Source organism: Lepidothrix coronata, unplaced genomic scaffold (genome assembly GCF_001604755.1).
Source record: "Lepidothrix coronata isolate B3197 unplaced genomic scaffold, Lepidothrix_coronata-1.0 Scaffold23, whole genome shotgun sequence".
Classification (NCBI taxonomy): Eukaryota; Metazoa; Chordata; class Aves; order Passeriformes; family Pipridae; genus Lepidothrix; species Lepidothrix coronata.
The window spans coordinates 6,105,445-6,121,310 of NW_016690203.1; the positions used below are offsets into that span (position 1 = coordinate 6,105,445).

Here is a 15,866-nt window from a genome sequence, read left to right on the forward strand (position 1 = left end):
GTGCAAATCTAAATGACAATTCGTAATTCCATGGGCATCAAAGAATGTCCATATACCCACTTTCACAATGTTCCGGGTATGGACACAGTGCCCCTTTTATCCTGTGGAGGAACATGACAAAAGCAGAAAACTAATTTGCACGGAACTGATTATCTCTGTTGTAATCTCTAAAATCAGTGTTCTAATTTTTTTTTTTTTGTGAACTCATATATGGCTGAGTTTGGAAATGTTTGGAAATATTTTGTTCATTACTGGTTACTTGCTATATGCTTCAAAAAACCTGCCATACTTGTTTGTCTGTTCATGTTAGCCTTCAAAGTGCTGTGGTGTTTTTATAGACAATACGTTTGTTTCAGTATCGTACTCTGAATGTATATGATTACAAATGGAACAAAAATGATTAAATGCTGGTACTGCTTGTGGTGTCTTTTGTTTAATGTTTCTGTCTAGTCCTTCTTATACAGACCAGATTTGGTCCTTCTCTGCATTAATTTCTCATCTTCTAGCTTTTCTTACCCCAGTAGTTGAATCTAAGCTTCTGGTGGGGTTGGAAGCATGCTTGGCTTCTCGTCTATGTGTCACACATGTATGTGCTCACATTCATACATGCAGACGCACATGTAAACCTGGAGCAGAGGAAGTATTTGGTTTCTAGAAAGAAATAACGTCCTTGTTGAGGTCCAGGATCCCAAAGAGATGAGATCAGCTGTGGGGCAGCCTGTTCCAGTACTTGACCACTGTCATAGTAAAATACTTTCTTTGGTCTTAATCACATTTTCTCGTATTACAGTGTGTATCCATTGCTTCTAATCCTGTGACCTTGAACCTCCAGGAAAAGCCCAGCTGTGCCTTCACTGCTCCCATCAGCTCTTTGTAGACAGCAGTAAGATCTCCTCATACTAACAATGAACAGGCCAATTCTCTTCATGAAGTTCCTGTTAGCCAATTTCTCCAGGCTGTTGATATTTCACTGAATAGAAAACCTGCCCTTCAACACATTAAGTGCTCTCCCCACCTCCATCTTGGGATTTGCTGCAGATGCATTACATCCCTTCACCCATGCTGTTAATAAAGTCAGGAAATTATAGTGGCATCTTCATCAGTCAGTCCCTGAGGAACACCAATACTAACCAGCCACCAGTTAGACATTGCACTGCTTCACCAAATCCCAGCAGTCCAGACAGTAAACCCACCTTGTTGTCCACTTACTCAGTCTGTATCACAGCAGTTTGACTTCACAGATTCTTTAGGAGACTGTTGCAAAGGCCTGCCTAAAATTAAGGCATATGACATTCCCAGTCCTCCATCTCACAGGGTCAGTCACCTCTTAGTAGAAGGCAAGATTCGTGTTTCTTTCTTCAGACAACTCAGCTTCTCAAGGAAAATGTCAATTTAACCCATGTTTATAAAAGCAAATAAACATCTTGTAGTATGATGTCACCAGCCATATCTGTGTTCCTGCGGGGAAGTCACTGGATAGTGTTCCTTGCTACACTGGCTTGTCGGGTCTGTTCAATAGGCAGATTGTGCAAAAACCCCCTCATCCAAAAGCCTGTGTCTTTGTTACAGCTGAAAAAATATTTCAAGTCAGCCATTGCAAAGATAATGTTGTACCAGATGTAGATGTGGAAATATGAAGAAAGATTCCATTTAAGTATTGACTAAGGCCTGTAAACAACTGAATTGCTGAGCTACTTTGTGTTTTGTCTGTCCATTCCTTTTTACTGTTAAGTCTTGCATTTGATGACTAGAGCTGCCTCTTGTGTATTTTTCAGCCTGTGATATCTAGAAGGCTGTTTAGATCCTGAATCCCCAAGAGGTTCTGTGGCCTGTTTTTAATGTTCTGATTTGTGCATTAAGTGCTTTAGTCATGGTCTTTCTGATTTTCTTTTAAATGACTGACCGTAACTGTCTGAGTGGCAATGGACACGAGAGGACAAAAAAACCCCATCATCTTAAATCTAAAGCTAGCTGTTCATCTTTGTGCTTTAAAAAAAAAAAAAAGTCTAGCAAGTTATGGTTTCTGTCAGAGCTGGCAGCAGTTGAAGTGGAAGAATTTCAGGCTCACCACAGACTTGAGTAGTTAAAGAGGAAATCAAAGCATACAAACACTTGCCAACTAGCTTGGAAGAATGTCATACCATTCCAAGTTATTGGGACATGAGGACACTGCGGGAGAGTTACAAGCATGGCATTACATGGCATTAACAGTCACCAAAATGCAAGACAAGAGGAAAAGGTTAAGAAAATGGTAGGAAAAAAATAAAGTAGATCTGAGGAATCATTAGAAGGAGAGAATTTTAGAGAAATAAAGCAGATGGAGAAGTTGAGGATCATTAGTAATGAAAGACTACAGTTTCCTGTTTTTCTGCATTGTCACTAATTTTAAATTCTGCAAAATATAGTTAAATATATTCAAACAATGACATTATAAAATAATGAAAATAAAATAATGACATTATAAAATAATGAAAATAAAATAATTCATTACTCTTTGTTTCCCTAATCATTCAAAGTGAGTACCTTAACTTGCATTTTATTTAAGAGATACATGGGTAGTAAGGAAGTTGTGTCCATGGTCTGACTGACTTAGCTCTATAACTGTGTGAAGAGGGGATTAATTTGCTTCTGAAAATCCCCTTGAAGAGTCTTGAAGGCAAACATCAGGACCCTGGTATAAATTTCTATTTTTAGAAGATATCAGTCATTGGATTCTTGTAAGAATAACTGTAAATCAGTCCGTTAAATTGCTTGGAAAATTTTAGATTTAGGATTGGGCAATTATGTTGAAATGTGTGGTCTTCTTTCATTTTAAGTTGACAAAGTAATACATAGCAAAGAATATGTGCTTGAAGCATGAACGTGTCTACTGCTGCACAGAACAGTTTTTTTCCCAGCAAGACTAACCACTGTACTACAAGATAGAAATGACATTTAGGAGCAATAGCATAATATTAATTGCAGATAATGCTTATATCCTTGTCCACACTGGAGCTTCTAAAATTTCTACAGCTACCACAACCATTTGGGGTCAGAAAGCTTTGTGTTGATGCAATCATTGGGAAGGGATTCTTTCTAGATTATAAGTGGTGAGTTTGTTTTCATTATGCACTTATTTCCATTATTTTACCCAGACAATTCAGATCCACTTTCCCACAGACATTTTACAAATGGTTTTTTGGAAATTGGTCTGATGGCAACCTCAGATAAATTCTAAATTAAGCCTGGTAGTTTTAGTGCTGCTGAAATGTAACTTTTTTTCCCCCCAGGATGTTTTGACCAGCACAAAAACAATGCCTTTTATGCCGAGAATCTGAGTGGTACCTGCTGTATGTTACAGAATTAACTGCAGCCTAATGTTTCCTGTGAGATTTCACCACTCTAAAAGAGTCTGTCCCAAAAGCCATTCAGGAAGTAAAAACAATAGCCCTTATCACAGGCAGTGGTCTGCTTTTCAACCATGTTTTCTGTAGGGGTGATTCAGGAACTGCTAATGTTGTGAAGATGCATGGTAAATGAAGTAGATTGCTTGTAGAAAGACACTTGACTCCCTTTACCCTTCTCCTTCCAGTCTTGGAGATCTGCTGTGATGCTTCATTCCTGAAACAGAACTTTAAATATGCTCATTACACAGCCCCACGCCCCTAGAAATCACAATTTAAATTAAATTCTTAGTATTTTGTTAAAAAAACCTTCAAAAGCTGATTTTTTAAAAGCTTATGAAATTGTTCCTTACTATCCCAATTATGTTTTGCAGCACATTCTGTGTAAGTTGTGCTAAGTCATCTGCCTCCAGCAGAATTTTAATAAAATTACGCTATTTGTTTCTTTAAATACTAAGGCAGTTGTTAAGTCGGTCCTCTAAAACTTTATAAATTAAAGCAAATCTCCAAGAATCCTGTCTACACAGGTCATTTTCCAACCACTGCTGTTCATTAGAAAGAGTCTGAAAGTAATAGTGCCTTATGCATGGTGAAATAGTGATGTTGGATATTCTGCCATTGTGTCTTGGGGATGAGCTGTGAGCAGATATGTAAGAAAGTATCTTTTCTATCTAAGGTTTTTCTGTCATAACTCTTCGTTTTACCATCTTCATTACTATTTGCCTGAGACCAGCAGTCATCATCTTTCAAATATTGTTGTTCTTTATGAAGTGCTGGAAGAATTGATTACTTGTAGTTACAATGCCATGGCATTTTCTGCTCCATGCAACCACAGAACCTGATTTATCTACCTGTGCTATTTCAGCTGAGTCCCTTTCTTGATATCAATGCCTGTCATAATCTACCCCCAAAGCTGTGGTCTACATAGCCAAGCAGATGTTTGGAAATGCTTTTAAAATGACTTAAGTCTCTGTGAATCAAAGAACTTTAGTTTCAATGTAGTGAAAAAAACGTTTTAGTTTCCAGTAAGCATCTAGCAATGCGCCATTTTGAGACAGGATGCGGAACACAAATGTATGCAGCTTAACAGTGGAATGTTTTATCTTGTAATATCAATTTAGAATGCCTTAATGAATCAATTAAAACAATTGCAGAACTATGTGGCCAGAATAATTATTCAAGAAGTTATTCAGACAGGCATTGGAAAGCACCATTGATGCACTTGATTTTGCTGATGTTTAAATCATTGGCCTTGAAGTGAGCAAGGTGAATGTATGATGATATAACTACACAGCTGTGACCTTTGAATTACCTGCACTTGACTGTAGGAATTCAGTTTCACAAAATGCAAATATTTGAAGTACAAAATTAAAACATATTATGGCTTATCAAACCAATGGAGGTGCCTTTTCTCCAAATTCCTTTTGCTTAGTAACTAGTGAGACATTACCTAATAAAGCACTGCCTTCAAAGCTCTTCAGAGAACAAAATTATAATACACTTTCTTGCCATTTTGCTGAGCATGGCGTGGGTTGCAGAATTAAAAAACATCATTTTGTGGTTGCATTCTACTTTGAGAAAAGTGTGTACAGTCCCATGCACTGTATAGTATCGCTTGAAGTGCCATCCTATTTTCTGCTAAAACTTTTTTGAGAGACTTTTTTTTTTTTTTTAGACTGGCATTGCACTTTCAGAGCAGAATTTTTATCGGAGCATATTTGTCAAATAGTTGGCTGCGAAGGTTCAGACGAGTCCTGCTTTTCTCAACTCGAAAGTGTTGTAACCTTGAGTGCTATGTAGCATAGCACCTGTGGCTGGTGTCCAAGCTCAGTCTCAACAAGCTGGGATACTAGAAACAGTGTTTTTGTAACAATGTTGTTTTCTGCTTAGGCTAATTAGCCTTCATGAGATATAGCTTGCCACTGTTTCAAAAGTATTTTAAATCCTGAATACTTTTAAAGTGCAAACATCCTCTAGTGCCCCAAATATTTGACAGGAAATTATATTCCCTGTCATTGTGGATTGAAAGGCTTTATTCTAAAATGTGCAAACTTCAAGCAAAAGAACAGTTTCCCCCCCAAAAAAGTCAGGCATATTAGGCATGCTTTTTTTTTAAATTTTATTTTTTATTTTCTTGTGAATTACTATTTTTTTTCCTCCTGATCCATTTGCAGTTATTTGAGGGAATTCAGAAATTTTGGAAGTACAAAGTAGACTTCATAGAGACAGAATACTATGAAATATTAATGTCATTTAATTCTATAAATATAGTATGATATTTAACTATAAATATAGTGTAAGTGCTGTTCTTAGGTTGTCAAAACTTTGTAGCCTAAGGAGCAAAATGTTTGTAGAATTCTACTAGCTCTTGTTTAGTAACTTGTGACTAGTATCCATCTCCTTTTCATCTGCTAGGAGTATGTATTTCTCATCTTTCTTTTGCTCAGTCAAGCCTGCAAGGGGAGTTTTCTCTTTATTCACACTACAGAGCATTTTTACCAAAATTACATTTGATATAAACTCTAAAAGTATCTTATAAAAGCATAAATCTCTTCTGCAAACTGTATTTTGAAACAAGTAAATGACACTCCCCTTTCAGGAAAACCACAGTTTACTAATACGAAATATTCTTGGCCTGGAATTGTTGAGGCTGCCTAAGGAAGTCTGATGGTAGATACAGCGAGATGTTGTGGGAGACAGTGATGAGCAATCTTTCCATGTTTATACTGATGTGATGATCATGGGCACTGCACTACTGGCAGAATTTTGTTATTATTTTTTTTCAATAGGGTGAACTTCATAAAATCTTGAATATGTATACCTAGTCCAATCTCATAAAGGCTCACATTAGTGTTTAGTCTGAACTGTGATTAATGATTGTATGCAAATTTCTAATTTGTTAAACTCAGGACTGAGGTTTGCTTGGTTTTGGTTTCGTTTTTTTTCACCAGAATGATGCCAAACAGGAATTTTACTAGGTTGTTACCAAGCAAGAATTTACTGGATTATTCTAGATATTAAAGGAACATTTCCCCAAAATTAACCACTTGCAGAGCAGCAGTGATCTTCTCTATCATATGACACCGTTGCAGCATTCAGCATTCCCATCTTGCTCACAGATGTCTGGTCTTGATCAATCACTTTCAATTTGAGTGACATGCACACTAACGGCTCATTAAGATCTGTAATTGAGTTGTTTTCTGATTCTTGAATGGAAGATGTTTTATACTTTTCATATCTGAGGGTGGAATCCTGTCTTCACTAAACTTAGTGGCACAAGTCCCATTAAGAGGAACCAAGATTTTGCTCCTTGTGTCTGTACCTCATTCTCATCTGCTGCTGAAATCCACTGATTAGTCCCGCTCAAGGAAGGTCTTTATTTGTCTGCTGTGTCATAAGCATTCTTACTCATAATTATTTCCATCTGCAAGGGGTAGCCTTTCATGTTAAATATGTGTTTTGTGAGCAATATTACTCTTTTGAAATGAAGACTGTGGTTAATCTAATGCACAACTTGAGCACATACTAGCTAAACAATGTGAATACCACTGTTACCTATGTCTACAAGAAAATTTCAGACACTTGACCAAAATGTTGATGCTACACAGTTTGGTAACATGTTCAGAAAGTTTTTAATTAGCCACATGGTAGTAATTTATCTGTGAATAATATTCACAGATAATACTCACTTTACTGTGAGTAGTTCTGTGTGTTGGGCACATAACTGATTAAAGGTTAATAATGCAAAGCAAAAGGTTAATAATTCAAAATACCTTAATCTGTTTAGTATGTTGGAAAACCAGGACTCAGGGTTTTTTTCTGGAATCACTATAAAATTTATCTAAAACATACTGGTAACTATGAACACAATGATCGTTAATTATTTTTTCTAGAAATGTCTGTGATTTCTTTGTGCAGAAGAAACCTTTGACCTGTATTAATATGAACTAACATTTGCAAACCAGCTTTAAATGCTTGAAGAAGGCTTCCAGTTTAAACACATATACTCTCTTGCAGCTCCTAGTCCTATGTATTTCATTAATAGCTAAATTGTAGGGTGATTTTTAGGGAGAGCTTTACCTATTGGGCTGATGATCCACTTGCTGGTGAATGCCACTTAGTAAGAAGCAATGCTCAGATTCTCAGAGTTCCCAACAGCCTTTTTCCACTGTCTGTGGTCTGAGTATGTGACAGCATGGGCATATGAGTAATTTGTTGTGCTGGAAACTTGCAGTAGAGGCTGACTTACTAGGGAAAAAACCACTACAGATACTTTCTTATGCTTATGGTTTGGTTTAAATTTCTGTTTTCAAGAATTGGTAATTCTCAAATCTATGAAAAATGGTTAATTCAGCATTTTTACAAATAGTTGCAACCTGCATCTTTTTGTTGGTCAGCTGTAGCCCAAAAGATTATTTCTTTTTCCAGGTTGGAATTAACAAATACGGCACAAATAGGGTTTAAAAGTTTTGCCTCTTTTGATTTACTTTCTAAAATTTATCTCTTTCTATGTTACATCTAAGTCTGCCTCATTTTGGTTTTGTTATATAACCTCTTTAAATACCAAAGAAGATAAAAACTAAGTTATGTAGGCATTCCACAATACTTTTTTTTCTATAGTAGGAATAAGTTAACTGGTGCAGCAAAACTTGGAAAAAAATTTGCTTCCAAATCCCAGCTTTCAGCTCCTACCCAAAAATAAATCAACAAACCCTCTGAAGTTGTAGTTAAAGACCATAGTAACAAAACTCTTGGAAACACTCCCACGTAACACTATGAATATTTGGAAAATAATATAATAATACCATGAAAATGTGGAGAAATAATACAATAATACTGTGGATATTTGGAAAATATCTTCCCCTTCTTTCTTCATACTTCTTGCTCCACACTTCCATTCTGTCTTTGTGACAAAGTTTATTGAAGTACCAGAGAAGAACTGCTGTTACTGTATATTTTCAGGTAGCCCAGTCTTGTAGGAAAGGAGCATTGAAGGAAGATGTGAAACTTATCCTCAAGGTATAAGTTTCAGTACTTAGTACTCTTACTTAGTGCTTAATACTTCTAGTGTTTAATACTCTTGCTGTAGAGCTTTTCAAATACTGCTACACAAGTACAAAGCAAAATACGTAGTAAGGAAATATATGACTTGTGCATAAATTGTAAGGAGAAGAGAGAAAGAGGTAACATGCTGTGTTTTATAAACGCACTATACATGATAAGGAAACAGAAAAATACCATGTAAATAGCATAAGTAATCCTTTCTATTGCACAACAATACCAGTTTAGATTTTATATTTATTGAGATCTATTATACAGGAATAAATTTAGAAGTTTGTTTTAAATAACTTACTAACATTATAGTTTTTTTGAATCTTATGATCAATTGACACACTTGAAAGTCTAAAAAAAGCAGTGTTTTCCCCCAAGATGACAAAAAAAAATGTAATAATATTTTTATTGAAACTCACTTTTACACCAAACTTGTAGTAAATCAGAATTTGAAAATTTCAGTAAATTATAAAAGTTGTTAGTGGTGGTGGGTTTTTTGTTTGTTTGTTTGTTTTTTCCCCCCCAAATCCCAGCTTAAATTTAAGGGTAATAAATTCATGCCAAGAAATAAAATCTTGATACATACCTACATTACTGATGGCTGACAGAATTCTGTGGGTGAAAGGGAGGATGTTAAAGTAACCTGGATTGTCACCAATTAGATCTCTTCTTGATGACCTGAGAAGATTGAGAAAGTAGCTGGTAATGTTATATTCTTTGGAGAAAACAAAGATTAGTACAAAAATCGTCAGTGTAAACCACACCTTTTTGTGTTGGTTCTATAAGGGCAGACATGTCCGCTGTGAAACTGATTTTATGTTTCCTTGAAATGAAAGCAAAGTTGAGGAAAAAACCAACCGGACAACTCTAGAATGAAAAAAAACACCAAAAAACCCCAAACCTCAAACCTAAATCTGTGGGTTAGCCTATATAGGACAAATAATTATTTTTCTTTACTTGCTTTACTCTCTTCTCATGAAAGTGGCTATTGAAATGCTAGAGGATTGTTTGCCGTCTGCACTGCTGGAAGAGGTGTGAGGAATGTTGCCTTTTAATGCCCCTGCCAGGTCCCTCTGCAACTGCGGTGCAATAAAACCAGCACCTTGCCTTAGTTATCTTAGGAAAATAATAGACTACTACTGGTGAAGATATGGAGAAAATAATACAATATTACCTGTGAGCTGCCCTTGTGAAGGGATAGGAGTTTGTTTGCAATCTTTGGCCATCCAGTTGAGTCTGTTTTGCCTGGGACAGTACTTGGTACCTGATCTCCCCATCTCTATGTAGACCCCTTCTTCATGTTGGCTGCCCCCGTCCCGCTGAGGGGGAGGGGAAGCCTGGCTTTTGGCCCCCACTGACACACAAGACCAGGCTACCAGAGGGAAGCTTAGTAGTGCTCTTGAGGACATGGCAATATGCATTACCAGTCCATCTTTGTGTAGCTGTGTGGAAGAAGGCTGCTTTAACTGAGTGAACGATGTAGAGGGGAAGGAATGTGACAGTGGGATGTCTGGATAGGAACCTGCTTACAAATGAAGTGTTTGGTTGAATGGAGAGTTGTGCTTTAAAAACAAACAAACAAAAAAATAAAATAAAGAAAAGGGGGAAAAAAAAGGGAGACATGCTTTGCAACCCTGGAAGAACTGAAGGAACTTGAAAGAGTTGTGTATGGGGAGGAGGATGAGAAAGGAGTAATCCGTGGGCTTTGAGGGAGAGCCTTTTGTGGTATACTTTAGATGTTAGTGACCTAGAAGAAAACATTTTTGTTTGCTACATAGGTTACGTAGAGAAAGCATAAACCAATTATCTGCTTACATTTTCTTAATTTCAAATACTACCTTTTAATCAGTGTTCAGATCTTGTACAATGAAAGCTTCTGATTTGCAAAGGAAAGGTGAGATACATCTGATGAATAAGTTGTGTTTGGGTGGGAATGAATCAGTTATTTGGAGCAAGTTGTAAAGATTCAGATTTAGGGATTTTTTTTCCCCTATTTTTAACAGACAGTTGGATATTTTACTGGCAGCCTTTTTTGTATATATTTTTAGTTAATGGAACAGCGATTGCTGTGGTTAAGCAGTATATTTTAGTTTTCTAATCTAAAGTAGGTGCTAAAGTCAGATATTTGGGTCTGATAGGCAGGAAAAATAATAAACATATCCAGTCTAGCAGAGACAATCACAAACTATCTAGATGTTCTCTGGAAGAAAATAAGACTGTTGAATGGAGAAGGTAATATACAGGGGCAAGAGGGCACCTAAGCAAACATTTTTTGCAGTGTTTTGCCCTATCTGAACCACTGCTTTTGCAAATGAAGTAGAACTAACATGTGAGAGCAGTCTTTGTGAAGGAAAATCTTTAGAGTTTGCAAAGCAGTAATCATCTAATCATGGAGACGCTAGACATTGTAAGAGATGAAAAAATAGATCCAAGCAGTAAACAGTCTTGTAGCTGATGCCTTCATCAGAACCCACCTGGTGCTATCTTTGCCTTTTCAGTACTGTTTTGAAAGTTCTATAGTAATACTCCTGTAGTTAGAACGTTCACCTTTTCCAGCACCCAAATGTTTTATTTGTCCTCTTTAATGTCTTTATTGATGACCTGGAGTAGGGGATCAAGTGCATCTTCAATAATTCTGCAGATGACACTTAAGGTGGACAGGGGTGTTGATCAGCTGGAGAGTAGGTAGCTCACTTTGCAGAGGGAACTGAATAGTCTGGGTCGATGGGCTGAGGCCAATGGTACGAGTATCAAAAAGGTGAAGTGCCAGGTCCTACATATGAGTCACAACAACCCCATACAAAAAAAAAAGCTGTAGGGCAATATCGACTTTAAAAAGGGCAGAAGGAAAAAAAGAAAAGAAGCACAACAAGCTTCTTTTAATGTTCTGCTTATTGCATTCATGGCACTACCAGGAACCAAAAGCTAATCTAAGAAAAACTTACAGTGAGTGGTAGTTTTTGTTTGCTTTGATTTTCCCTCCTTGTACTTTGATTTAGTCTGCCTTTACTATATTGTCAGGTAAATTAAAAGCATTCACATTATTCTTTCATTATCTTATGGGACTTTTCATTAGTTCCCCAATCTCTTGTGCCAAGCTGTCTTTCTACTTGGTGATTCTGCCCTCATTACGTTATTTGTTTTGTTTATACAAGCCAAAGGAGAGAAGGAAAAATTAGCTGAAATGTGTTTTCAAAAATACACGCTGTTTTTAAAATCTACTTGAAGCCTTTCAGGACTTATTCGGGTTGGATCTTTTATATAATAGTGGGATTGGAAGCCTGAAGTACTCTTTAGTAATGGACAACTATTAACCTATAACTTTCTAAAAATATGTGAATTCCAACACTTGGGTTTTGTATGTGGTTTCCACTGATCATTTTTTCACCTTCTATATAGATGTGAAAGAAGTTAGGAAGGCAAAACACTTTTCAGACTATTTCACTGATTTTAAAATGGAATACTACTATTTTCTGGTCATATATACAGGAGCTCATTTTTCGAGATGTACTTTAAAATATAGCTGTGCCTATAAAAGCTTTCTTGGTTAGAAACACTGAGTATTTTAATTTTCTAAACAGGTGTCTCAATGCATGTACCTACTGTAAAACTAAGCATGCCAGAGGAGATCTAGCAAGTTATCCAATTGAAGAACTAGTGGACAGAGCCAAACAGTCTTTTCAAGGTAAGGAGTTTTATCCCTACAAAAAAAGTCAGACATTGAAACATCTTATTTTCACAGGTAATGATTGTGATACATTATGACTCTGTTACCGTACTGATGTTCTTAATAGTCATAGCTGTATCTGGCAGTGCCTTTGTGGTAGAAAGCCATGCTTTCATTGTGATGTGCACCTCTATTTACAAAATTTAGTCCTACCATAAGGAATATTTCATTTTCATTTTAGGATTGGTCAAATGAAGTTCTATGCAAGGAACTTTTTTTTTTTTTTTGTAATAGAGGAACTGTAAAATTTGGTCATTTTACTCTATCTCTGGTTTCCTAAAGAGTAAGACAGTAACCTATTTTTACTCAACTATAAAGTAAATTTCATGAGCCTCCCTAGGATTCTTAAAACCATGTTTAGGGATACATTGCTTTTTCTGGTAATGGATTTCCAAGAGAAGTTCTGGGATGTGTCTGAGAGTTATACAAAGCCTAACAGCTTTTAAGTTTACTAGAATATTTATAATGTCACGTGGATTCAATCAAACATCAAAAGTTTTTCCTGCAGTACACTCTCTGTGCCAGTATCTGCCTAAAACTCATGTAAGTCTGGTAGTTATGATAGCTTTATTGTTTCTTAATATTTGTTCTTTAAATTTTACCTATATTTCAAAAATACAGATTTCCAAATGATGCTGGTAAGAGGCATTCTGGAAGATTAAATGTACATTTTACAATACAGAGGTAATTCTGCTGTAGCAGCTCCTTCATCTTCTGTATCAAATATTTTGAATCGAAAGCAGAGCAATAAATGCAACATTTGATGTCCCATCCTCTATGCATGTACAGACTACATCCATTGGGTTTTGCTTATGGCTCTGAGTGTTGCAACTGCTCTAGTAAGAAGTAGGTCTCCAATGATTAAAAGTGTTTTTAAATCCATCCTTATTTAGAGATCCATAATGAACCTCATTAATGCCAGTGATGAACTTCTGACTATTTCTATCAGTAGTATTCGGGGAACAGATCTTTTTGTAATCAAAGCCCATGTTCATAAATTCTAATTTCTACATTATCCACACAGAAAGTTCTCCTTTAAGATTGCAAATGCCTTTTTCTTTTGCTTTTGTTAAAAGCCAAGCTCCTCTCTTAGGTATGTAGAATTAATGCTGTCATTGCTGTGGATTGGATTGTCTGTTAGGATAGACAGGAATCCTGTCATGTGTCAGGTTTCTTGTTTAGTAGCACAATTTTCTAAAACCTGTAGGCATATTAGGAAATGGTCAGTAACTGAAATACAAGATGTGTAAAAACACTTATTATTTTGGTGGAGAAGAAGTTCAGGAAACGTTTCAGAAAGCTAGAAGTACAGGATGGGTGATTTTGAAATCAATAAGTAGTCACTGAGCAGGAGAGAAGCTGCCATTTATAAGTAGGATAAGAATAGTGTTATTCAGATAGCACTACACAGCTGTTGAAAAATCCTGAAGAAACTTTGGACTATTCAGCAAGGAAATATGGCAAAGAAAAGAGAAGATCTCGGCAATATAGTCAGGATTATGATCTTTCTTAAGTTAACTATTTAAATTTTATTTAGATTTATGGTATGTGTGGGGAAAAAAATCAGACTTGTCTGTCCTCTTATAATTGTGTTTATATGCCACGAAGTCCACATTATATTACCATAAAGATGTATTTACTCAATATAACAAGAAAGAATACTGGAGTTTTATTTGTCTTTGCCGACAATGAATGTGAAATTTTGGAAAGTACTTTTAACTTCAAGTATTGTACATTTGGATTGAAAAATCAGTAATTCTATTCATCTGCTGCACTATGGCCTTTATTATAAATATTGGCTGTTTCAAAATAACTTGATTTCTAATGGAAAAAGTTACCCTTAAGCTATTATTTTGAAATTTCTTGAAGAAATGCTATGACATGTCTCACAGCAGGCATCTCCAGGGAGTTCTATTCTTATTTGGCCTTACAGTAGTACCTCTGTTAGAGGACATAAGGAAAGAAGCAAGTACTGAGTTGTAAAATGACAGGCTTTGACTCCAGCTTTCACATACTTAGAAACAGGGATGAAATAGTCAGATACTTAGTTTGCAGTGTATGGAGAATTTACTGCTGCCAGCTTGCTGCAGCTGGGCTGCAGAAACTTCATCAATCAAGTGAAAGACTTAAGCAATTCAAAGTCATTATTCAATCTCTTGCTGAGTTACTGAGCCACAGTCTCTTCAACAATCACTTCTGTTTTCTCAGAAGATGTGTTGCTGAAGCTCTAGTGAAAAATGCAGAGAGTTACAGATGTGTGATGAAAAGTTATTCCACTTTGGAATTGTTGTTGGGAGAACTCAAGTATCTTAGAAGAACAGCAGCAAAACAGTATGTGATTATTTTGTATAACTGCACGATTGAGTCATATAAGAAAAGAGAGACTGATGTTGTTTGCAGTGTTTAGTATGTATATATATGTATATATTCCTGCAGTACACAAATTGATAGGCTCGAAAGATGGGATGTTTCCATTGTGGAACACACTGAAAATGGATTAGAAGGCCTATATTTCGGGACATTTTATTACAGGCCCATAAATCTCAACCCAAAGAAGTTCTCTAAAATGCTTTATTCAGGTGATCGCACTTTGGTAAGATTGCAGTTAACATCTAGAAGCATAATTTCTATCATCGCTATGTTGCCAGAACTGGCTTTAGTGTTGTGGTCAGATACTCCCAATTTTTCTTCAGTCACTTCTGTATTGCAGCATCTGGGTAGGATAACTCTATGCAAGAATTTCCAAGCTGTAGGATATGCTGCATTACTTGTCTGCAAGCCATTTCAAGGAATTAGTGGACCACTCTTGGACTTCCATAATATGGTAGATAATAGTATGACATCTGTGTGACAGCAGCTGTAAGGTGGTGCCTGACAGCATCACTCTTTTTGATGTTTTTCTCCAAGATGACTTCTGAAGATTTTTGAAATTCTTAGGCTTTTCAGTCAAAATTTAGCTCTGTGACTTTATTTAGCTGGTGGGTTTTGAGAGTTTTGCATATATGACGTAGGTAAGTAGGCATTTATTTCAGTATACTTTAGGGTCCAAACGTTAATCTTTTTGGTGAATTTTTAAAATAAAAGATCAATACTCAGCTGAGAATGGTAACTAGATGGCAGCAGATGGTGGAGCTGTAATAATTTACATGAGTGTTCAGATTATTTGTATAAACATATACTTGATTTAAACCAGCTAATTAAAAAGAGATGGCTGAAATAGCCGTGATTGAACAAGTATCAGCCTATATCTTGTAGATTTCTAACCTCTGAAATAAGTTGTTTTTCTTTTTGTATATTATTGTAATATCTTAAATTCAGTGTAATGTGCACAAATAGTGTGTTGTAGGGTTCTCGTACATGCTGCATACTTTCTTCATACATTGGACTAAGTGTTAAAGTGTACTGAAATGGAGGGGTTTTTGCATACTTTGTGTGGGTCATGTTTCCTGTCTGACCTCCACAGTAGTTTTGAAGTTACGACTTCAATAATTCACAAAATTTCATTGACAAAGTAATCTATCTCAAATTGAAAGTAGTCTATTGAGTTTTTTTCTTATTTAACTTTAATGTTTTTTCTGTAAAGTTCAACTTTTAGTAAGTAGTTAAATTTTTTACATGGTCAGACTTGTCAAATCACAATATATAGCAGACTTGTGTAAGACAGCTAGTAATAGAAAAAGTATTGTGAAATACAGTGAAGTGGT

The 15,866-nt window shown here is 36.0% G+C and overlaps 1 protein-coding gene across 1 annotated transcript in view; it reads left to right on the plus strand.

Moving 5' to 3' along the window:
• Positions 1-15,866, plus strand: part of CDKAL1 (CDK5 regulatory subunit associated protein 1 like 1) — a 412,737-nt gene that overhangs the window by 173,400 nt on the left and 223,471 nt on the right. The window contains exon 9 of the mRNA XM_017808582.1: positions 12,017-12,120. Coding sequence (XP_017664071.1) covers positions 12,017-12,120 — 104 coding nt within the window. The remainder of the gene's footprint in view (positions 1-12,016; positions 12,121-15,866) is intronic.